This window comes from Punica granatum, chromosome 1 (assembly GCF_007655135.1).
Source record: "Punica granatum isolate Tunisia-2019 chromosome 1, ASM765513v2, whole genome shotgun sequence".
NCBI lineage: Eukaryota > Viridiplantae > Streptophyta > Magnoliopsida > Myrtales > Lythraceae > Punica > Punica granatum.
Window position 1 is genome coordinate 52,674,006 of NC_045127.1, and position 24,485 is coordinate 52,698,490.

At 39.8% G+C, this 24,485-nt stretch overlaps 4 protein-coding genes and 2 non-coding genes across 6 annotated transcripts; 3 read left to right on the forward strand and 3 right to left on the reverse strand.

Annotated features, from left to right (window-relative positions):
* Positions 1-4,047: 4,047 nt before the first annotated feature.
* LOC116212129 (60S ribosomal protein L28-1-like) lies at positions 4,048-5,794 on the reverse strand. Its single transcript, XM_031546705.1, has 3 exons — positions 5,600-5,794; positions 5,024-5,187; positions 4,048-4,409 (listed from the first exon to the last, which is right to left on the reverse strand). The coding sequence occupies exons 1-3, from the start codon at positions 5,745-5,747 to the stop codon at positions 4,269-4,271; spliced, it is 453 nt and encodes a 150-aa protein (XP_031402565.1). The 5' UTR covers positions 5,748-5,794; the 3' UTR covers positions 4,048-4,268.
* LOC116193393 lies at positions 4,739-4,829 on the reverse strand. Its single transcript, XR_004154300.1, has one exon. It is a non-coding gene; the product is annotated as a small nucleolar RNA R24 (small nucleolar RNA).
* An 807-nt stretch (positions 5,795-6,601) lies between the features above and the next one.
* Positions 6,602-13,288, reverse strand: LOC116212119 (long chain acyl-CoA synthetase 7, peroxisomal-like). Its single transcript, XM_031546700.1, has 23 exons — positions 12,996-13,288; positions 12,375-12,435; positions 12,181-12,258; positions 11,947-12,018; positions 11,772-11,853; positions 11,473-11,578; positions 11,320-11,396; positions 10,943-10,987; positions 10,759-10,845; positions 10,335-10,424; positions 10,136-10,215; positions 9,928-10,021; positions 9,386-9,474; positions 9,219-9,307; positions 8,800-8,929; positions 8,577-8,695; positions 8,277-8,400; positions 8,105-8,191; positions 7,743-7,846; positions 7,573-7,658; positions 7,205-7,291; positions 7,023-7,109; positions 6,602-6,898 (listed from the first exon to the last, which is right to left on the reverse strand). Exons 1-23 carry the CDS (start codon positions 13,153-13,155, stop codon positions 6,800-6,802), a joined length of 2,133 nt encoding a protein of 710 aa, XP_031402560.1. The 5' UTR covers positions 13,156-13,288; the 3' UTR covers positions 6,602-6,799.
* A 2,705-nt stretch (positions 13,289-15,993) lies between these two features.
* TRNAD-GUC lies at positions 15,994-16,065 on the forward strand. Its single transcript has one exon. It is a non-coding gene; the product is annotated as a tRNA-Asp (tRNA).
* Positions 16,066-16,264: 199 nt separating this feature from the next.
* Positions 16,265-21,757, forward strand: LOC116215240 (mannosylglycoprotein endo-beta-mannosidase). Its single transcript, XM_031550880.1, has 11 exons — positions 16,265-16,613; positions 17,004-17,142; positions 17,501-17,728; positions 17,893-17,951; positions 18,244-18,292; positions 18,475-18,705; positions 18,884-19,053; positions 19,143-19,347; positions 19,663-20,334; positions 20,441-20,668; positions 20,761-21,757. Exons 1-11 carry the CDS (start codon positions 16,450-16,452, stop codon positions 21,556-21,558), a joined length of 2,943 nt encoding a protein of 980 aa, XP_031406740.1. The 5' UTR covers positions 16,265-16,449; the 3' UTR covers positions 21,559-21,757.
* A 491-nt stretch (positions 21,758-22,248) lies between these two features.
* LOC116192247 (pentatricopeptide repeat-containing protein At3g05340) lies at positions 22,249-24,412 on the forward strand. Its single transcript, XM_031520735.1, has one exon. The coding sequence runs from the start codon at positions 22,361-22,363 to the stop codon at positions 24,320-24,322; it is 1,962 nt and encodes a 653-aa protein (XP_031376595.1). The 5' UTR covers positions 22,249-22,360; the 3' UTR covers positions 24,323-24,412.
* The last annotated feature ends 73 nt before the right edge of the window (positions 24,413-24,485 follow it).

Consider the following 24,485-nt stretch of genomic DNA (forward strand, 5'->3'; position numbering starts at 1 on the left):
TCAGCAACGCGCAGAATGGTATGCAAGAAAACAAAATAGAAACGGGAGAATCAAACGAAAACAGGAGGCATGAAAGATATCCTAACTCGAACAAAGATCCAAAATGACTATTGGGACTCCACTGAGTCAGTCCACGAACTTGATAATCCATACCAAAACGCAGTTCTTAGGTAGAAGTCTCTTAACAGTTTGGTGGTATGATCTTTATATATATATATATATATATACATACATACATATATGTATATATACTAGCCGTGAAATCCATGCATTATATGGAATATAACTTGAACTTGTGCTCTCCATATAGGTTCGTATTGATTACTACACAACTATCATTAAGGGTCTAATAAAAGAAAATACGTCATGAGAAAAAATGTAATAAAGAGTGGAATTACCATTTATGATTAGGACTTAAAAAAGAAAAGGTGTCATGTCAGAGAGAGAAATTGTCATGTTAAAAACAAAAAGTGTAATAAAGAGCAGAACTACCATTTATGGTTGAAGAGAAAAAATATCATATAAGATATGGAGCGAAACTGCTAGGAAAGTGTCATTAGAGAGAGGAAGTGAAATAGAGAGTGCAATTACCATTTATGATTTATGAGAGAGAGTGTCATGTAAGAGAGAGAGCGAAACTTTCATTTAAGATTAATGAGAGAGAAAGCGTCATGTTAAAAAGAGAAAGTGGAATACAAAGTACAACTACTATTTATGATTTAAGAGAGAGTAATTTAAGAGAGAGAACATAACCATCATTTATGGTTTATAAGAGAGAAAGTGTGATGTTACACTAAAGCCTAAATAGTAGTTACCCTCTCTATTCCACTTTCTCTATCTAATATGACATTATTTCGCTCATAAATCCTAAATTGTAACTCCACACTCTATCTCACACTCTCTAACATAACTTTCTCTTTCATAAACTCTAAATGATAGTTTCACTCTCTCTTACTTGACACTTTCTTAGACCCTAAATGGTAGTTGTGCATTCATTCCACTTTTTCTCTCAACGTGACACTTTCTCTCTCTAAATGATAGTTATACTCTATGTTTCACTTTCTCTCTCTAACATGACGCGTTCTTTCTCTTAAACATTGAATAGTAATTTCGTTCTTTCTTTTGCATGGCATTTTCTCTCTGATAAACCCTAAATGATAGTTGTGCTTTCTATTCCCGCTTTCTCTTTATAACATGACATTCTTTCTCGCTTAAACCTTAAACGGTAGTTCACTTTCTCTTCTAACATGATACTTTTTTTCCTAAACTCAAAATGATAGTTGCCTTCACTTTCTCTATGTATAAATTAATTGATATATATGTTGCTATAATATATTTATATGCGGTAATATAGAGATTGTGTCTTTCATGTGCATCTTTTTTGAACATGCTTTCAATATCCACTATATATTTACTACTAGTAATAGAGCCCGTGAATTGCAAGAGATCATATGTGTTTGGTGTTATGCTGTTTTAGTATTGTCATATATTATTTGCGTGTTTTGAAATTTTATAGATTGAAATTTAACATTATTAGCACGATATATATGTATATATTAGATATATATGCGTGACATGGTAGAAAACGTTTTAGATCATATCTATAAAAATTATGATGTGATTTATTTTTTTGAAAAGCAAATACGATAATAGTTTTTGAAAACACAAATATGATATATTTTTATAGATAAAATTCTACCCAAATTTTGATTAATATATGTAATAATTTATGTGACTCATGAGTTAATATAGTCATACAAAATATATAACAGATCATATATATGACGTGTTATATAGAATATCTATTTTTATGATTTTTGTGTGTAGATGATACAAATTTATATCTATATGTTTTGAAAAATTTAAAAAAATCCAAATTCGCTTTCTAAAAAATGCTGAAAAATCGAGAATGTAAACAACTAGTCTCCCAAATTATACAATTTTAAAAATATTAAAATAAAAGTTAAAAAATATTTTTTAAAGAAAGTTCAAATAAAAAAATAATGATCGGTCCCCTAAATCTATATATTTTAAAATTTTAATTGATAATTTCTTTTCTAAAAATTACTGAATAATCAAGAAAATAACAAGAAGTATCACAAATTATACTGATTTAAAAATATTAAAAATTACAATAATTTTTTTTATAGAAAGTAAAAAAAATTTAGAAAATATTAATTTGGGGATATTAGTTTATGTATTCTATTCATTATAGATATTGTGATAAATAATAAAATATATTGTGCCTCTTCATCAAGAAGAATTGTATCCATGCTTATTAAGCCATTGTTTGTGTTCACTACGTCCCATAATTTATTTATTATAACATATCTTTCATGAGTCTTTTTCAGGTGATAACTCACCCAACAAATTATAAAACATGCTTAAAATTTAAAGAGAAAAAGTAATACATAAATCAAAATTAAAAATATGTATACATTAATCAAAGAAGGAAATGATGATGGAGGAATAGAAAGTCTATGCAGGTTACCTTGATTTGCTTTACTTTAGTAGTTGTTTTCTAAAACCTTTATTCTTCGAACTCCTCATTTTTTAAGAGACATGGGCTCTTCGTTTTGCAGACAAATTTACTTTGTTTGTTTCTAATATATATATATATATATATATATATATATATAATGTGCCACGGTTTAGGAGTGGCAATCATATTTATAAAATATTTAAAAAATCAAATTTTATTAAAACAAATTTTTTAATAAAAAAACTGAAAAATTCGAGAAATTCCATTCAACAATCCATTCATCGTTTTATATTAGATATGAATACATATATATGTATGTATATATATAATTCTCTGGCAGTATATGGAATAATTATTCCAAGGAAATTCCAGGTTTAGTAAAATGGAATCAGCTATTTTCAGGAAAGACAAACACCAGTAAAGAAAGAACAATTTGGTGGATTCAGCTTGGAGATTAAATTTTCCAGCAAGATGGAACTGAAATCAATTTTGGTTTACATTTGGAGACGGGAATAATGAATTGATGGCATCATTTTGGAGAACAAGTCCGCGGATGAATGTGTCACCTATAAAAATAGAACCTACGCACACTTATGTATTAATATCAACAAGAACTAATTAGATCATAAATTGTAAGTAAAGAGGAGATTTGAAAACAAATAAACTCTAGCCTGTGAAGAATAATGAATCCAAAAGATAAAAGATTTCTGAATTATCAAGACAGTTATATTGAAAGGGTAACATAGGACATAATTATAATATGGATCCCCGTGAAGACAAATTTTTAAAAATCTCTAAATACCTTTGTTACTTTACAAATTACAAACATATAATATTGTAACGTGCATGGCAAGTGTGATGTTACTTATTATGTTTTCAATTGATTAATTAGAAGTAAAATAAAGCGGAAAAAAGAAAAAAAAAATGTAATGCCATCTTGCAGGCTACAATATTAATTTGAAAATATTCTCAATGCTCTAACATATTACTTGATCTAATAGTGAGTTCGTAAATGTATTTTATCAAATATCAATGGAAAAACTACAAGCCATTATTTTGATGTATTTCTATTTTTTTTTACGAAATATTAATAAAAATACATAAAAAGGCCCGCGCCAATAAGCTAAGTGTCATTAATCAATTGGCTAGAATATGAATAATCACTTGATATAAGGCCCACTCTGTTCTACGTGGCACGATTAAGAGCTTCGCCTCAGCATTTAATATTGTATATAGATATAGATATAGATTGGATTATAAAATAGACTGAGACGTGCACATTTGCGTGACTCAAGCCAATCATGCAGACCGAAGATATTATCATGCGTTACCTGGATATGCCATCTACTAGATGAATTTGAGCCTTTTTTAGCAAGCCACAATTCCGACCAAGCTATAGTGAAGTCTCATGAACCGGTGAATGCATATACAGCACGGACCCAGAAGGTTGCAATAGAAATCACTTAAACCTGCTAATACTCGATGAATCCAGGGATCACTACTTCAAACTTTGTTCAGATATTGCGTCTTTGTTAAGGTCCTATTGCCTTATAAGCTACTGGAAGTAGAAGGAACTGAAAGTAGTATTTAAACTCATAAAAGGGCAGAAGAGGATTAAATCATTCATAGCCAAACTATCTCTCACAAAGCAATGCTATGGAAGCATCTTCTCTCAAACATGGTTCATTCAACGGAAAAAGGATTGTACCATTTGAATCCATCAAGACATGCTAACCAAAAGATACAAAAAGGGGGGACCGGAATCGTTTAACAGAACCTATCAATTTCACTTCCTGCCACGGGCCTTGTGGGCTTGCCTGTTCCTCTTCTTGACTCCAGACTTGGCAACCTTGAGGCTCCTGTGAACAGCGGACAACCTTGCAAGGGCTGCACTCTTAAGGTCAGGACGGTAGTAGTTGTCTCCCACCTGAAGAAGAGAAGCCGTGCGTAAACATCAGAAAAAGTGAAACAGCCAACAAGCACAAATGAAGATGATACCACAACTACAAAACTTGTTGCAAGTAAAAGGAGCTCAAGGTCCGCTAGGAAATGATTTTGCAAGTGCAGAACTATCCTAGAAAATCAAACAGTATAATGCTTTTGGAAGACAAAAATATGTAACTAACGTGAATAACATTGTTAAGTAATCCAGCCCATATTTCTCCATCGTATAAATAGCCAATAGCTTTCCAAAATTGTTCAAAAACTAAGACAACAGAGAAATTGTGAATTTGCAAAACTAAAGGGTAAGAAGTAGAATCTCAGAAGCCAAGCGTAACAAGTAGATTTCACTGAAGAAACCACACAAAGTGGCTCCTCTTACATGTTAACGGCTCATCACTGAAGTGAAGTAGCTATTCTGTTCATACAAATAGTAAAGAATGCCAAAAAGTTCAATGATTGATGAAATTTAAAGACGAGACAAACAAAATAAATCGATTAACAAAGCCACAAAAAAAAAACAACAATTAGAAGACCAACATCAACCGAGCATGAATCTAGTATAGCGTTGAACCGAAACCCAGAGAAAGACATGATTACCTGGTTGACAACGGCCTTGGCCATCCTGGGGAACTCCTTTTTCATCACAGACTTGTGAAGCACTCGTGCAGGTTTGTTCTGCTTCTTGGTCTTGGAGGTGGCGAGCAACACGGCATGCTCCTTTCCCTCGGGTTGAATGGTAACAGTCTTATGGTTTGCCAAACCTGCAAATACCCAACAAAAAAAGATCGCTACTTATTGAGAAAATCATAAAAGCAAAAGGAAGCCGGAACCGAAAGAACGACGGAGCTACAGAGCGTTCGTTGCTGAATAAAATGCAATACATAAAAATACTGACTTTGCAATTAAATCATATAGCAAGTAAAGCTTTGCTTTCATGGAATTGCTCCCCTAACCACATCAACGAAATCCCAGCATCAAATTAATACTTCGATTCAACTCTATCAGCTGAGAAGATGACTGATCTCAGCTACGAGAAACACAAATCCATTGCAGGGAACCTATTCATGAAGGCAAAGATCCCACGCATAGTACTCATTTCTCATGATTCTGAGATTTCCATTTACGAGCGATTTATTTCTGAAGCAGAGCAGGATCGGATCGAGTCGTACGTACCGGAGTGCTTGTAGGAGTGGAGGTTGTAGAGATTGTTGGGCTCCTTGCTGAACTGAACGCCAGCAGTTCCTCTCCCGAACTGCCTCACAACGAAAGAGTTGTTCTTCTTCACGATCTCCCAGATCAGCTGCCCCGGCAATGTCGCCATCTCTCCGCTCCTCTACTCTCTCCCTCCTTCTCAAAACCCTAGCTGCTATATATATATATACACACACGAAAAACCCTAGCTGCGGGATTGAAGAAGCATTGTACATTTGTTCACCATATTACGTTTATACCCTTTCTTGAATGTGTCCATGGGCCGGCTATCGGTCCAGCCCATATGTTACAATTGCAGCCCAGTGAGCTTTTCCTCCAAACAAATACGTACGTGTCAGGAGAGATCAAAACTGCTAATGGCACGAGGTTGGCACGAGTTTGTGTAAGTTTCATGAGCGATAATCATGGGGAGGCGCTCGGGCATGTGAAGTTTTCCTACCCAGAATCTGTACTCGTACAGCACTACTACAGCTAACAGAGGATGCCACCGCGCTCATTCTGTGACGTGCCCAGCATGCATGATTATTGTTGTTGGCGTGGGAAGTTGGGAGCCGGACACCCTTTAACTGAACCTGTCTAAAAGGCCCGACTTGCAAGGCCGAGCCTGTACAGACTGACCAGGGGCCCCGCAATGAATGGCCAGTTCGGCCGGTGACTGGTTCCGGTTCTAGGACGGTGTGAATAACCTCATGTTCCGCAGGTCACAGGCTCGTGAGTATTTCTTACTAGCAAAATGACGGCCGTCAGCCATTGAGGTATGAGATGACCAGTGCGCAATAAGGAAGTGCTTATGTCATTATCTCGGGTCGACTAGTTCCGTCCACCTAGTGTAGGAATTTTAACTTTAGGCTAGGAAGATAACTGGAATATCTTTGATAGTTTTGTCATGCATACTTGTTTTAGTAACGGCTATACATCTATATACAATTTGCAGATTATAAGCTAGTTATTTGGTCGTGATGCTGCACTTGTCTCAAGAATGAATTTTGATTTCAAGGGAACAAAAAATCGAGTGTTAGAACTGATCATACAAATCTACCAAGCCAACTGCCTTCTCTCATAGGCATAAGCAATGCAAACGATTGGAATCTGCAATAATCAACTATGAGCCAACAGAGCTTGTATTACCCCCATTTCTCATGAGTGAAACACGTGAACGGGTCACGAGGTTTTTCTAAGTGATGGGTCTGATGCAGAAAGCTCGGCATACATGTCTGATATTGCCTTAGCAAAGTAAGCTTTCGCTTGAGGCCTCTTGATCTGCAGACAGGTCAACATTTGAAAAAATGAAGCAAAGAAGAGGAGAATGTGTTCCTGAAGGGTCTTCAATATGAAGCAGATTAAGCCGTGTGCTAAGACAGTCTCTTGAAGCTAAGCATCTCACCTTAAATGTTGGAGTGAGAAGTCCATTCTCCACAGCGAATGGCTCGGGCACAAGAGTTACAGCTTTGGCAAATTCAAAGCCCCTCAACTGCGGGAATTAGAAGGAGAGGGAAAAATCAAGTTAATAGAAGAGCATGTTAAGTTACTGAGATATTCCGAGTATGATTCGTTGACAGAATATACCTCAGCTTCGCTGCCAACAGCATCCATATCAGCCAGAACTGCACCCCTTGCTCGTGGATCGCTGCATAATTGTCCTAAATCCTCGTACTGCAACACAAACGATTAAATCTCATTATATATCCTTAACCAGCCCCATAGGAATTCAATACCATTGCGCAAAACCCATTGGATCATGTCCAATCTCCAGTGTCTTAATGCTCTTTATACTGTAAGTTATTATCCTTTATGTTTTCTGAAATACATCTCCACATAAACTTATAAGAGGGCTTGAAGAAATTATTTGTGGCAACAATCATACTTCATTATTCAAAAAGCAACAGGTTCGCAAGTAAAGAAAGCCTTTATTCTGAAGAAGAAGTCGATTGGACCTGGACGCCTTCATAGGCAGCCCATTCTTTCAGAACATCAGGGTCCACAGCAACTATGGCCACCAAACAGGAGTTCAAGCTGTCCCCTGAGAAAAAATTTAGGAAGCCAGTAAATCCCTCAGTGAGATCGATTGTGAATTCCATAAGCAAGAGTCAAGTAATTCCCCTACCATATACGAAGCACTGTGAAATGAACTTGCATTTCGCATAGACGTTCTCAATCTTCTCCGGAGCTATATATTCACCCTGTGCCAGCTTAAAAATGTTCTTTTTCCTGTCACATGTTGAAGAAAAGGAATTCAAATCGGGGAAGACAAGGTGCAATTGCACAAAGCAACGCCTCAACATCTCGAAATCCAACGATTAAACTCCTCACTTTTTGGATGGTAAATAATTATCAAAACTCGGTGCACACATCGAGCCCGTTGGTAGGGCGGACAAAGGATTCTTTACTGCAGACCATGTTCAAGGCAAGCAGGGGAAACGGCAATAATATGAAGAAAATCCAACATATAAATATGTTATTAATTACCTATCAATTATTTTAAGACGTCCCCCCGGTAACCACAAGCCAATGTCTCCCGTATGCAGCCAAGAACTCTCATCTATCACTTCCCTCCTGCACATAAGTTTAAAAATATTGAAAAAATACGAAGCCAGTGTTGACATGAGCAAAATGGCAAAGCAAAAGAAAATATGGTTACGTTTGGACTTCATCTTTATAGTAGCCTTGGAAAACAATGGGACCTCGTACGCATATTTCACCACGAGGATAGGGTTGATCATCCGAGAAATAGTTCATCTCAGGAACATCCACAAGTTTTATTTCTGAAAGAAGACAAGGGAAAACAGAATTACTCCCTAGGAAAAGCGAGAATTGGGTGCCTCAACCTCCATTCTAGTAGCCAGCTCCATCTCATGTATTATACATTTTTGTAAGGTATCATACATCTCTATTCTGTGATATGCAGAGATGCCGCATAAATAACAGTAAATGAACTCACCACAGGCAGGATTAGGAGATCCAACATGACCAGATAAGTTGTCACTCTCCTCCATGCAACTTATGACACAAGATGTCTCAGTCATGCCATAGCCTTCAAGCACTTGACAGCCAAAGCACCTGTTTTTGTTTATATGATTTAGATAAAAATGGACAGCACCAATTCACATGCCAAAACAGGGGGAAAAAATTGCAATTATCAGTTGATTCAGTTCGCTACTTACACCCTTAAAAAGTCCATGACATCAGGGGACAAAGGTGAAGCTCCAGATCCCATAACACGTACTCTCCCACCAAGCTTATCTTTTATTTTAGAGAATACCAGCCTGTCCCAAATTGGTGATGGCTTCCGTCCTAGAGCATTTGAGACAAAATTCAAAAAAGAAAATTAGAGAGTGGAGCAATATGAAACATGACTGATGTTTACATAGCTTTGCAAGTTGGTCTTTGTTCATGTTTATTTTCTAAAACTTTTAGCTGAAATTTTTTAGTAGTGTCAGATGCTGCAAATTCGACCAGAATTAAATGACATCCACGTGCATAGGCCCATGAATACATATTTTATATATATATATATATATACACAGAGAGAGAGAGAGAGAGAGAGAGAGAGAGAGAGAGTCAAATATCTAATCATAAGTACCCGTCATAATAGCATGCTTCTTTGAGTTGTAAGCAGCTTGAAACAACCTCTGCCTCATTACTCCAGTAGACTTAACGGCATTTGTTATTCTGGTGGTTATTCGACTAATTAGATATAGGCCTTCAGATTTAGAAAGAATACAAGGGAACACCTGATGATTGTATTACCCTGCATATATTCGATTATATAACCGAGGAACACTGCAGAATACTGTAGGTCTCAGAGCAGCCAAATCGTCCATCAGTTTCATGTTGTCCTGCAAATACAGATGGACCAAGTCTCATCGTTGGTGGAGATATTGAGAAACTTAGGACAGTCAATGCTGGTTTAATGTTTCGTAATTACAATTTCATCTATATTGTTGGTTGAAGATATTGAGAAATTTAGGACAGTCAATGCTGGTTTAATGTTTCGAAATTACAATTTCATCTATACAGCAAGGTCAGTAAGTTACTATGTATGACCACTGAACTTCCACATGTTCTTCAGAAAGGCTGAAGATTGTAAAAAAAATAAAAAATTAATGGACTTCATAGGCAAACCATTAGAAATTCCTTTGTGCATGCTCTTGGAACATTCATAGAAACAAAAGTTCTCTTCTGCCCATCCATTAATTATACTTGGTCATTTTATATGCAACATATGAGAGCAAGTGCGAGCAAATAGTTGCCTGTGATCAGTGTATGTGGTTCACTATAAAGTCGCATACCCCTTGGTAGAAGCCTATTGCAACGCCACGGTAGACTGCCATAATCTGGTTGGTTCGTTCATAAATGTGAGCCAAAGGGAGATATGATATATATCTGTAACAGAAGAGAAAAATCCAAAATGTTAATTTGCAGAAATAAACAGCACAAGCTAACAAGACTGTTAAAAAAGCTAGTTTTAGGTTTTCCTACAATAGAGGCTGGACTTACATATCTGATGGATAGAGTTTCGAGATCTGACAAAATCCAGCGACACTTGCAATTAAGTTTCCATGGGTAAGAACCACTCCCTTATAAGAGAACATTATAAGTCACCATCATGCAAACATAAGCAGATTGCAAATAACAATAAATAGGCCAAAGCTCATATAAGCAAATTTGATGAAGTCAAAACAGGTTTGTCATCCACCTTCGGGGTTCCCGTGGTTCCACTTGTGTAGCATATAGTAGCAACACCTTCTGGTCTTGGGGGGTTGTAGGGCTGCAGATGTCTGCGTCCCTACAAGAGTGACATTTCCGGCATAATAAGTTGCAAGACCTTGTACGAAGAATGAAGCTGCGGACTGCTGCACCCTATGGAGAATAACATTTCTAATACAAAAATTATTGACATTTCTTGATTTAAAATTGCTCCTAGAAGGTCTTGTAACACAAAACAAGCAGGACATTTAGCACTTATCTGAAAGAAAATTTCAGAAAAAGCCAAAGCAAGGCAATAATATTTATTTAGGGAGAATTAAGATTTTTAATAACAAGGGTTATTTTTAATGGTTCAAATCACTATCCAAACATGCTAAATTTTTCAGTAAGGAAAATAAAGCAACAGCAGATACCTCACTTAACAACTTCAGGTACGATACAAGCTTAACTTGTAACGTTGATGGAAGAGAGGGCAAGTTTTCATCACTTCCTCCTACTACCTGTTTTTTGGAGATGCCGTGCAAGTCTTAGAAAATGGACTATGTGCAAAATCATGGAGTAGCTCTTATTAGCTTAAAGAAATCTTGAGGTGCTCACCACTATTAGTTGTAAAGATGGAATCTCAGATATGAAGCTCAGCAACTGCAAATTTGAATAACTAATGTGATATGTATCTCTCTCTCCAGGGAATTACAGAAGCAGAGACAATGTGAATTAAACAAGATAAACTATCAATGGCCCATGTTAAGTGATAACCAGACAGTAAAAGTACATAGAAGGAAGCAAAAAACTAATGATCAGAGACAAGAGGGAACAACTCTCTCCAATGAGGAAAATAATTTATTTTATTGGTAACAGAGGCAAGAATTTATGTTTGCCATGTGAAGCAATTTAAGGCTATTTACACTTGATACAAAAAAGATGGTTAATGAATTCAGCAGGGTAAAAGCTGGGGAGGCAAAGATCAAACTCACAGCATTCAGAGTTTGGGGAGCACAAAAGATGGCCTGTATGGAGGCATGGTTCACAACATACTTTACAGCATCGGGCCCTGCAAGAAGTACGAAGATGGATTAATGAGGGCTTCTGAACGGGCAATGCAGAATTAGAGCACTGATCTCACTCACCTAGAGTGTCATACAAAGGAACAGAAACATATGAATATGCTGAGCACGCATGATCTACAATTACCCACTCTGGCCTATTAATAAAATAGAGTCCAACACACATTCCCTGTTCAACATTGCACAAAAAATTTTCAGCCGAAACATATATGCTTAGCAATTAGCTCAAGTAATCAGATATGTAACACAAGCAAAGGAGTGCTGCTCTCACATGAAATGACAAGCTCTTATTCCACGCCAACAAAATATATGCATAGAATGTAGAGAAAAAAAATAAAAGATCCAAGAATCAAAGCACTTACATGTGATAACCCATAATAGGCAAGGCCAGAACCTATAGCTTCCCGAGCAGTGCCAGCTTCTCCATATGTCATCCATTTATACCTAATAAATTTTATCAAGTAGTTGGTGCAGCAATATCTTAGAAATTCTAAAGTTTCAATCAGATGGAATATAATAGATTTACAATCAACTCACTCTCCAACTGTCCCATCCACGCGAATTCGGGTTCCCAGGTACTTGTAATCACAAAAATTTTCAACAGCATGTCTACAACATAAAAGTTACCCAAATTGCAGTCAGGCCATTATAATCCGCCAATAGAAATGCTGCTTTCTGCTGCCTGTACTGCAGTATTGATGGTTTTTCAACAATAATCTAGGAGTTGGAATATATTCTGAGAATGATAAATTCAAGGAGAGAGGGCCTAACACGAAATTATCATGCAATGTTCCAATATCAGGGTGATCAGGAAATCTGCTGATGAGTCTCATAGGGGAGCGTGCGGATCTGTATCAAAGAAAAGGATCAAAATAATCTCCATGAGATATCTGACTAGTATAGTAGAAACATATAGCTCTCTCAAGCTCAAGCATGGTAAACAAAAATGAAATGAAACGAAATACCTATAAACATTCCATTTCCCCTTTTGGAGCTCTTCGGGAAGAACTACACTGTAATGATCCCCTGCTCAGAAGTCGAAGCAAACGATTTAACGCAGAGTACGGGGGCCTTTTCACTTCACGTGTAAACTAATTGCAATAAACCGAAAACCTTTAACCAGTTCTTCAAATCAAAACGAACAAAAATTAACATAGGAGGACTTCCAAACGTGATTCATGATCCATCTTCCTAGTTCTGGATCAGTTCAAGAAGATCAGAGCTATTATGATCTGGAGGCGCCTCCACCTCAATCGAACTGATACTTGCTAGCTTACTGTCTCATATTACTCTTCCATGTTCACAAACCAAAGCAGTAGAGTTCAAGAGAACTAGTACAGCAAATAACAAATAGTATCCGAACTCCTGCAATCAAACTCTCCACCAGAATCCTATATCGTTCAGCGTCTTCAAAAAATTCCATCACGAGCAGGATTAGTTACATCACTCACTACAGCGATCAATCATGCGCAGCTGAAGCTTCCACGAAACAGAGCAGCTCGCGCCAAAAGTAAAGCAACTCCGATGTTTCAAAATATTCAAATATCACGATAGATTTCAGATAGTGAAGCAAACGGAGGCCGTACCGCGGACGAGCTCCCCGGAAGTGGCATTAGCTTGGACGGCGGACCGGAGGTCATCTTCATCGGAGGGAGCGGCGGCGGGAAGGAGGTGAGAGCGGATCGCATGGAGGCGGCGTTGGGTGGGAGATTCGTCGGAGGAGCTTTCCCGGGAAAGGGGTTCCATGAGAAGGAGGAAGAACTATCGTTATTGCTGAAGCTTTGGTGAGCTGAGAGAGCCTCGTCTTTCGAGCTCTCCTGTTCGGAAATTTGAATAGGAAACGTTTCCGACGTTCGGAGACGGGAAAGGAAACGGGAAGAAGAGTAAATAGAAAGGGAAAGAGGATGAGGTGGCACGCATTTTTATTATGACGATGACGGCGATCGTGGCTGTCAGGATAAGATCAGCCGTGCCGTCAAGTGTGTACTCTACTTGCCCGGGTGCACATACGCCCCATCATATATGATTTCGTTCAAGAAAAATATTCACCGCTACAAGTACATGGTTTTGTGGCTCCCAATTAATAACTGAGACGTGTAAAAAACATGAGAAGAGTTTATAAAGTTTCTTTCTCCACCTTACATAAATTGATTGTTGATTGAATATTACATAGCTACGTGATTACGTTATAGGTCCCCATAATTTCGGGTGCATGGAAGAGGTGTCGGGCGGTGGGCCCATGGAAGTGTGGCTTCGGGTGCATGTACGCCCGCCATAGTTTGAGAATTGTAAATTGTAATTATATAATGGGTTAGATTTTTTTTGCCCAAAAATGGGATAGGAATAGAATCTCCTATTTCGTCGTCTTCCGTCAACCAGCTCCGTGACGGAGATGTGGACGACTGGTGAATGGTTCTTTCTAGGAGAGCGCGGTATATGTTCGCGGGTTTCCACGTGGCAGCAATTAGGACAGTTCCACTTACCCCCGGCAAGTCTTTCCGTTTAAACGGCGTTAACGACGCCGACAGTTTATTAATTTTCTCCAAATGGTCTTCTTCTAGTTTTTTTTTTTTCCAGAATTCCATTTCACACATATATATATATAATATACATATTATTTTATCTATTTAGAGGGAAAAAAAAATACTTGAATTGGAAACCTCTCGCATTTTTGCCATAAATATTTAAGTACATAATGTAATGTTTTCTGCTGTCCATATCGGGAACTAATTTAAAACGTAATACTTTTTTATTTTTATTTTTTTAATATTGAACAGTGGTTCTGAATTGGATTGAAACTCTATTCGAAACATGTGAAACCCGTGCAAAATGGGAAAGTTTCGCTCCACACGACCAGACATGCTGCTGAGGTGCCACAAATGTGCAACATTCTTTATTGCTTTGATGCAAGTTCAATAATCGATTTATACATGATTCACCTCGGTGCTCACTGCCAACGGCATCAAAGTGTAGTTGATATACCGATTTATCGTGTTAACATGCATCATATATACACAAACACAAGTCACAAGAAATCGTTTACAAGATGCATTCATCCTAACATCGGCATGGATGAGCATCAACATCGCAAATGCATCTACATTAATGAGGATAAATGAATGGTTCTAAAGTTACATTACGTAAGGTCGATTCATAAATTGACGCCTGTTAATTGTAAAATATCAATTGGGCCTATAAGTGATTGGGCCCATCTCTAACCAAAAAACTCGAGCTGATAGATTGTGGTACCCAATCTCTTATAAACTTGTGGAATTCCTTTTATATTTTCAATATGGGACTTAACTCTCAACACCCGCCCTCACATGGCAACGTGTGACTTTGACGCTTCACCTACACGTGCCACGTGAACTTGAACACCCGCCCTTAAGAACTGACTACGAGCCGGGACTAGACTTCCGTGCTCGGGACTTAACCACGAGGTGGACTTTTTTCTTACACCTTGGGCGAAAGGAGGGGGGATAATTGATAATAAGGCCACACTTGGGCCGGACTAAGATAAGGCGTACTTTGGCTACCTCGAAAACTAGACTTGGCGTGATGTGAGCCCACACATGTGCGCGAAAGCGTAACCCGCTCTGATATCATGTAAAATACCCACTTGGACCTACACGGACTTGAACCCATCTGCAACCCAAAAGCTTAAGCTTATAGGTTACTGGATCCAAGTCTCATATAAGTTTGTGGTTTCTTTCTCAATTTTTCGATGTGGGACAACATATTTCAACACCCACCCTCACGTGGTAACGTGTGGTCCAACACGTGCCACGTGCCTTAAACACTCGCCCTTAACAACTGACCCGGGCCGGACATCCTCTTCCGTGCTCGGGCAAGGGGGGACAAATACCAAACTAACCTCGAGCTCCACACTCGAGCTTAACTAGAGGTGCACCTTTAGCTACCTCGGAACTGGACCGGACCACTCTTGGGCCTGATTAACATGATGCGCACTCTTGGCTATCTCGAAATCGAATTTGGCGTGGTGTGAGCCCACATGAGCGAGCAAAAGCGTAACCCGCTCTGATACCATGTAAAATATCAATTGGGCCTATAAGTGATTGAGCTCATCTCAACATTAATCAAAGTACGTATATGGGTGCATATTTTACAATAGTTTAGCAATATTCGTGTGCAAAGGGATATAATATGCAAAACCTTACTCTAAAATGTACTGCGCTATTACTAACTAGTTTTGAGGTCATCAATGTAAATACCACTCATCCAAAAAGAAGAACCCTATAACTAATATTTTAAAACCATATCATATACTAAATCGATACTTTTTTTTGAGAGAAAATTTCTCGTTACATACAAGAATTTTGTCTTAGAAGAACTGTAGTTGTACGTGAAAAATATGAACTCGAGATGTCAAGACAACTGTTCCAAGCCTTAACCACTAGGTTGCCATGCTTCGATGGTTAAATAGACACATTTGTACATATCACGTGGCCCAATTTTTTTTTCAGTAAATGGATAAAAAAGATAAAACCAATATGTGTCGAAGAGAAAATTTTAAAAAGCGTTAGATGGTATTTTACATGAAACTTAAGGCCACATCCCATCAAGGTCGTTGTAGTATAGTGGTGAGTATTCCCGCCTGTCACGCGGGTGACCCGGGTTCGATCCCCGGCAACGGCGTTTTATTTTTCAGCATATGCATCAAAGAAACGACGCGTCATCCTTTTTCTTTTTTACCGTTGACGGGACGCCACCTTCTGTTTGGTCCTGCCCGGTCCTGCGGATAACTCCTCCCGCCATGGTCCCACTCCCCTGCCTCCCCATCCCCGCGCCTCATCAGAAACAAACAGATCACCACCGTCAAAACTGCCACGTCAGACGTCACCTTGCGTACTCCGCAAAAGCCGACGGCCCATTTCCCTCAGATCACGTCACAACGTTCCGCCTGGGAGCAATGTGATCGGATGACCGACAAACACTAGACGGGGCGGCAGCTGTGATCGCGAGCTTCTCACTCGCTCGGTGTCTCTCAGTTCAGTGCTCTCTCTCTCTCCCCAATCCTCAATGGAGGCGGCGACTGTGATGGCGGAAATAGGGAAGACGAAGCTTGACTCGGGGTGGCTTGCGGCGAGGTCAACCGATGTGGAGTTGACCGGGACTCAGCTCACCACCACTCACCCGCCCACTGGCCCCACCGCGCCGTGGATGGAGGCCGTTGTTCCCGGAACGTACGCAATTGAATTCCATTTCAATGAATGCATCGTCAATCTAGCTGAATTTCTATATGCGGTTCTGAAATTGGATGTGAATCTCAATTCTGTAGTGAAGAGGCAGATTGCTTGCATAGCGCTATTTCTTTCAATAGTGATATGAATACATACAATCTCAGATTCTTTGAGATGCTGTAAAGGACTTTTTTTTTTCTCTTTATTTCCCGATATTCCAATCCCTACTTGCCTGCGTGTCCGAATTCATCCGCATTTCTTACTCTATTTCGAGCAGTTTCGCAAGTTTGAATACTTTCTATGTTGAGATTGTTTTTTTGATTCATATGTTTTTATTCCATCGTGTGAAACTGCATAATGGGCTTCTTGGTCTATTGATGTTTTGTTTGGCAGTGTGTTGGCAACGTTGGTAAAGAACAAGAAGGTGCCAGATCCTTTTTATGGGCTGCAAAACGAGGCCATCTTAGATATTGCTATTTCAGGAAGGGAATACTACACGTTCTGGTTTTTCACAACTTTCCAGTGCAAGCTGGTATGTGCCCAAACTGAAATATGGAATTCGGTCTTAGTTAGAGCTCTGCTTGTGTGCTGCTTTGAATAGAAGCTAGGCCGTGATTTGATAGGAATCGTGTTTTCAATTGTACTTTGATTTCATTAACACAATGGTGGGGGCAAGATTGCATAGAAGTATTTGGAAGAGGATTTTGAGATGTCTATGACAAGAATATCTGCTAAAAAGGTTGTCGTTTCGTTACAAGCATAATTTTAAGCATAATGAAATTTCCATTTCATCGCGGTGAATGGATGGTTGGTCCATCTATCTTTTGAGAATTTTTCTTCACTTTGATTTGAAATTTAAAACTGCCGTTTCTTCTTCTGAACTTTTGCAGACTGGAAACCAGCACTTGGATCTAAATTTCCGGGGAATCAACTACTCTGCTGAAGTCTATTTGAATGGGCACAAAATGGTGCTACCAAAAGGGATGTTTAGAAGACATAGCCTTGATGTTACTGACATTCTGCATCCTGATGGTCAAAACCTTCTAGCGGTTCTTGTGCATCCTCCGGACCATCCTGGGAGTATTCCCCCTAAGGGAGGACAGGGTGGAGATCACGAGGTTCGTTCAGCTCTTGCATAAACCTATTGAATGGTTTTCTCCTTCTCATATAGATGATATTTGAACAAGTTGAGATGTGTTGGTCACATCATAGCCAGAATTCACTTGCATTAGCATGAGACATGCTCTGAAAATCATAAACTGACGCATTAATAATAATTTAGATTGGGAAGGATGTTGCGACGCAATATGTTGAGGGTTGGGACTGGATTATCCCTATAAGGTAATCGACTTTGATTTGTCTTTTTGTGTAATTCTTCTCTTCTTTGACCATTTTTCCTTCGGGCAGTTTATCTGTTATCTGTATAGTTTAGGAATGGATCAACATTGAGAGTTTATCTTCTGGTATGCTTGACTAAAAGTTTTCTGATTGTGTGTGAAACGTCTATGTTTTACTGGTTCGTTTAAATGATAATGGGGCATAGTTCTTAAATGATATCATATGAATTGCGTCTAACAGAACAATTTGCGAGTCTCCATCCTGTAGATTTTGACCAACCTCTTGCTCTTTACAGAGACAGAAACACTGGCATATGGGATGAGGTATCAGTTTCAGTTACCGGGGTAAGTCCTGCCGCTATGCTACTTAGTTATAATAGGCTTATGATAGCTACCCCTTAAGAACTACTAAGTTATAATTTTTATATTTCGAGCTATTTTCTATCAGCATATCCTTGATCTTCACAATTATTTACCTCTCTAAGTGTTATAATCTGGTAAGTTTGACTTAGTTTGACTTATTGCAGCCTGTGAAGATAATCGATCCTCACTTGGTTTCATCATTCTTTGACAACTATAAGCGAGTATATTTACATGCTACGACGGAGTTGGAAAACAAAAGTTCTTCGGTTGCTGAGTGCTCTCTTAATATTCAAGTGAGCACTGAACTAGAGGGCAATGTTTGCTTGATAGAACAACTGCAGACCCAACATCTGTCGATTTCCCCAAGAGCACGCGTGCAGTATACATTTCCCCAGGTTGGTTACTTCATTACCTTCTACCAAGTAGAAGGCCCATTACTTAGTAAAAAGAATATGCTCTCCTGAATTTTAGCAAATTGCGGTTGTACTTTCAACATGTTTGTTGTTCTTCTCCGTGGTTTGGCAGTTTAAAATAAGTTGGTTCTTGACCGAGGTTTTCTTTATTGATATGCAGCTTTTCTTTTACAAGCCTAACTTATGGTGGCCAAATGGTATGGGTAAGCAGGCCCTTCACCATGTGACAATCAGTGTTGAAGTGAAGGAACATGGAGAGTCGGACCAGTGGACCCATTTATTTGGATTTCGCAAAATTGAGAGCCATATTGATAATGCAACAGATGGAAGGTATATTAAGTTAATTTTCTGAGGAATTAAACATTCTGAATGATTAAATTTGTAGACCGTCCTAAACTTAACTCCTCTCTGATTTATAGATTGTTTAAGATAAATGGGCAACCTATCTTTATTCGTGGCGGCAATTGGATATTATCAGATGGTTTACTACGGCTCTCAGCGAAACGATACAGAACTGATATCAAGTTTCACGCTGACATGAACTTTAACATGATTCGATGCTGGGGTGGTGGATTGGCTGAGAGACCAGAATTCTATCATTACTGTGATATGTATGGTCTGCTGGTATAGTTCTATCTCTACTAACATCCTGTCCAGGTGTTCGTGATCTATCGTATCTTCAGCTAAAATTTGATGTCCTTCCGATGTGCTAATTATGCTGAAAGCCAGTACTGGATAAAGATAGAATGAACAAAATTCCAATGGATTATAGAAGTTTCCTCACTTGGGAATTTTATTAGTAATTGAACTGAAAAATTAAAACTTTATATGCAGTTCACGACCATAATCCTACGCTTTAAAAAATTAGTCATTTGACAATGGGCCATAAACATGTCACTAAAGACTCTAGCTGAATGTTTAATTAAAATTATTTTGTAGGTCTGGCAAGAGTTTTGGATTACTGGGGACGTTGATGGTCGCGGTGACCCAGTGTCAAATCCTGATGGTCCATTGGATCATGACCTTTTCATGCTTTGTGCGAGGGATACTGTGAAGCTTCTAAGGAACCATGCTAGTCTCGCTCTCTGGGTAGGCGGAAATGAACAAGTTCCACCCAAAGACATCAATGAAGCTTTAAAGAATGATCTCCAACTCCATCCTTATTTTGAAACTCCCAGTGAAACTGATAAATCTCCAGAAGAACCATCCACGGCATCACCAAAAGATCCTAGCCTGTACCTTGACGGGACACGTCTCTACGTCCAAGGTTCCATGTGGGATGGATTTGCCAATGGGAAGGGTGACTTCACCGATGGACCTTATGAAATCCAATACCCTGAAAGTTTCTTTAGGGATGATTTCTACAAGTATGGTTTCAATCCCGAGGTTGGCTCTGTTGGGATGCCTGTGGCAGCTACCATCAGAGCCACGATGCCCCCTGAAGGATGGCGGATTCCTCTGTTCAAGAAACTTCCGGACGGTTACACAGAAGAAGTTCCAAACCCCATATGGACCTACCATAAATACATACCTTATTCAAAACCGAGCAAAGTTCATGATCAGATTGAACTATATGGTACCCCGAAGGATCTTGATGATTTCTGTTTGAAGGTAAACACTTTTCTTTTAGTTACTTTCTTAGTCTGTTCCTCTATTTCTTCATTTTCATGTGCACGAGATGAGAATTCATTCTTGCATCTGTCAATGGACTTCTCAGGCTCAACTTGTGAACTACATTCAGTATAGAGCTTTGCTGGAAGGATGGACTTCTCGAATGTGGAGCAAGTACACGGGGGTTCTGATCTGGAAGAATCAGAATCCTTGGACTGGTCTTCGAGGTCAGTTTTATGATCACTTGCTCGACCAAACGGCCGGCTTTTTCGGTTGCCGATGTGCAGCAGAGCCAATCCATGTCCAGCTCAATCTTGCTACCTATTCTATTGAGGTGACAAAGGATACCATGATGCCCTCATTCTTCGGACAGAAGGTGCCCTAATTTTGGGAATTACTTACTTTCCACTATTGGCTTTTGCATAGGTGGTCAATACAACATCCGAGGGGCTGTCGGGTGTGGCCATAGAAGCATCAGTCTGGGACTTGGAAGGAGCATCTCCATACTATAAGGTTTTCGATAATCTCTCCGTACCGCCTAAAAAGACCATGCCCATTGTGGAGATGACATACCCAAAGTCGAAGAACCCGAAGCCCGTCTACTTTCTCCTGCTCAAGCTGTACAACATGTCTGATTATGGCATCTTATCGAGGAACTTTTACTGGTTGGGCAACTACAAACTTTTGGAACCTTACAGGAAGAAGAATGTCCCTCTAAAGATTACATCCAAAGCTTTCATCAAAGGCTCCACTTACGAGATTGAAATGCATGTTCAGAACACATCAAAGAAACCTGACACGAGAAGTTCAACATATATGAATAACTTCGTCCGGAGGGATATGGAAATCGACTTTGATATGTCTTCGTTGAATTTTCACTCTCTCCAAACTGGAAACGACGGACAGCTGAAAGTTAATTTGTTCAGGAGGTTTCAGAATTACTTTTTGAGGGAGGGAGATGATTCTGATTTGAGAGTCGCCACAATAAATGGGACCGATGCTGGCGTCGCTTTCTTCCTCCACTTCTCGGTCCATGAAATGAAGACGGACACAAAGGAGGGAGAGGATACGAGGATTCTTCCAGTTCATTACTCTGACAACTATTTCTCTCTGGTGCCGGGCGAGGTGATGCCCGTGAAGATCTCCTTTGAGGTCCCTCGTGGAGTCACTCCTCGAGTTACGCTTAGCGGGTGGAACTACCATAGCTCTCATACTGTTCACTGAAGCAGGTTCTTTCTTTTCACTCTGTATATTACCTGTTTCTACATAGCATGTCTTTCTACATAGCCTGTCCTATGTCGTCAGTTACTTGAACTGTATAACAACGAATTGATGTATGTAACATTGTAATACCGTGATGTCGGATCTAGTTGGAGAATAAATGGAAGACGAACGAAAACACTCTTGTTGATCTTTCTCTGAATCTCCTCGATTTCACCTTTCCGAGTATAATATTAATTGGAAAAGAATGATGAATCCGTCTTACAATTACAAGTGACGATGTTGTTACGATAACAGTTGCCCAATCAGTACGAGAGAATTGCCATTTCCATTTCCGGTTTCGTGCTCGTATGCAACACAGGCTCAAGCAAAGTTGAAACCTTGAAATCTTTTTCACTAAATTAACGTTGACAATTATTGCTCCAGATAATAGACTTCAGAACATAATTTAATAATGATTTTTTTTTTAATCTCTTTAAAGAGATTATTGCATGCTCTAAAAGTAAAGCGCTACTTCAATTATATCTGTAATAAACCTGCTAAGGTCACTTCAATGCCACATCAGTCTCGTTTATAACCGACTTTGGAGCAACCGGAATCGATGCTCTCATTGCCCGAAAATTTTTTCCATTTGAAATAATAATAATGATTAAACAAATTTGGCGCAACGAGAAATTCTTAAAACAACCATGCCAGAGTTCACACTACCAATACGACGCCGTTGGTACCAAAGAGGCCGTTAATACAGTTGGAACCCGGAACGACAGAGCAGCTCTTCGTCTCCGTTGTTTGCTTGCTTTTATGGATGAAATCTCAATGGATCTTCCACGGCCTGAGCTCCCATCTTCCCCCTTGGGCTTCATCTCTCGTCCCCAAGAACTCCAAGCGCTTCGTCCTCCATCACTCCGACATCAGCCGGCTCCTGTCCATCTGCGGCCGGGACGGCTACTCCCACCTGGGTTCTTCCCTTCACGCCTCCATTATCAAGGCCCATGAGTTCTACGGCTCCTCCGAGGATCCTCGAGTACTCCAGAATTCCCAGTTTGTCTGGAACTCTCTCCTCTCCATGTACACCAAGTGCGGGGACACGCGGGGCGCGTTCAGGCTGTTTGATGAAATGCCCCTCCGGGACACTGTCTCTTGGAACACCCTCATTTCTGGGTGCTTGACTGATGGACAGCTTGTTGGAGGTCTCGGGCTTTTTAGAAGAATGCAGGAGATGGGAATCTGTTGGATCGATAAGGCGACCCTTACGACAATCCTATCGGGGTGTGACAGGCCTCAGTACTGTTATGTGACTGAGATGATGCATGGGATAGTTGTCAGGGGTGGCTATGACAGGGAGATACCGGTCGGAAATGCTCTCATAACGTCCTACTTCAGGTGTGGGTCTTCTGATTCGGGAATGCGGGTTTTCAACAGGATGTATGAACGGAATGTCATTACATGGACAGCGGTGGTCACGGGCCTTGTACAGGGCGAACTTTATGAGGATGGTCTGAAGTTGTTTGTAGAAATGCGAAGAGGAGCAGCTGAACCAAACCTTTTTACATACTTGAGCTCTATCATGGCCTGCTCGGGTTTGCATGCATTGAGGGCAGGGGACCAGATCCATGGGCTTGTGTGGAAATCGGGTTTCCGATCAGATATGCGCATCGAGAGTGCATTGATGGATATGTACTCGAAATGTGGCAGCTTAGACGATGCATGGATTATATTTGAGTCTGCAGAATTGTTAGATGAGGTTTCCACGACTGTGATTCTAGTCGGATTCGCACATAACGGGTTACAGGAAGAAGCTGTGCAAATATTTGTGAAGATGTTAAGGGCGGGAATCGAAGTTGACTCAAACGTGGTTTCTGCTGTTCTGGGAATATTTGGTGTTGATACTTCTCTTGGTTTGGGTAAGCAAATCCACTCTTTGGTCATCAAAAGAAGCTTAGGTTTTGAGCCGTTTGTCGGGAACGGGCTGATAAACATGTACTCGAAGTGTGGAGATCTACAGGACTCCGTCAAGGTTTTCAATCGAATGCCTCTGAAGAACTCCGTCTCATGGAACTCCATCATTGCAGCTTTTGCCCGTCACGGAGACGGCTTAACGGCTCTGAAATTGTACGAGCAAATGAGATTTCAAGATGTAAAACCCACGGATGTCACGTTCCTCTCTTTGCTTCATGCTTGTAGCCACGTCGGGTTGGTGGAAAAGGGAATGGAATTCTTAGATTCAATGCGGAGAGACTTTGGGCTTGTTCCGAGGACGGAACACTATGCTTGTGTTGTTGACATGCTGGGCCGCGCTGGGCTTCTCGGTGAAGCGAAGAGATTCATAGAGGGATTGCCTGTAAAGCCCGACATTCTCATCTGGCAAGCACTGCTAGGCGCTTGCAGCATTCGGGGAGATTCCAGGATGGGAAAGTTCGCTTTTGAGCAGCTTGTATTGGCTTCACCGGAGAATCCAGTGCCTTATGTTTTGATGGCAAACATATTCTCATCTGAGCGTAACTGGAGAGAGAGAGCGAGTGCTATGAAGAGAATGAAGGAGGTAGGCGTTGCGAAAGAGACAGGCATCAGTTGGATCGAGATCGAGAAAAAGGTTCACAGCTTTGTTGTCTATGATAGGATGCATCCGCAGAGTGAGACCGTCATCAGGGTATCGAGGGAGTTGTTCCTTCTGATGACGGATGAAGGATATGTTCCTGACAAGAGGTTCATTCTTTATTATTTGGATCAAGTCAGAGAAACAGCGGGCAATGTTTCTCCTTTATAACTACCAATACTCAGGACTTTATTGCAGCCCTCTTGTATTCTTCGGGACAGTGTCCGGCTTGTATATTTTGGGAGCGGTATTGGATAGTAATGAGCACAGAGTTCAGGTACAAAGTGAATTTCCTGAGAACTATCCTTTCTTTTAATGGAGAAGGCAAGAGGTT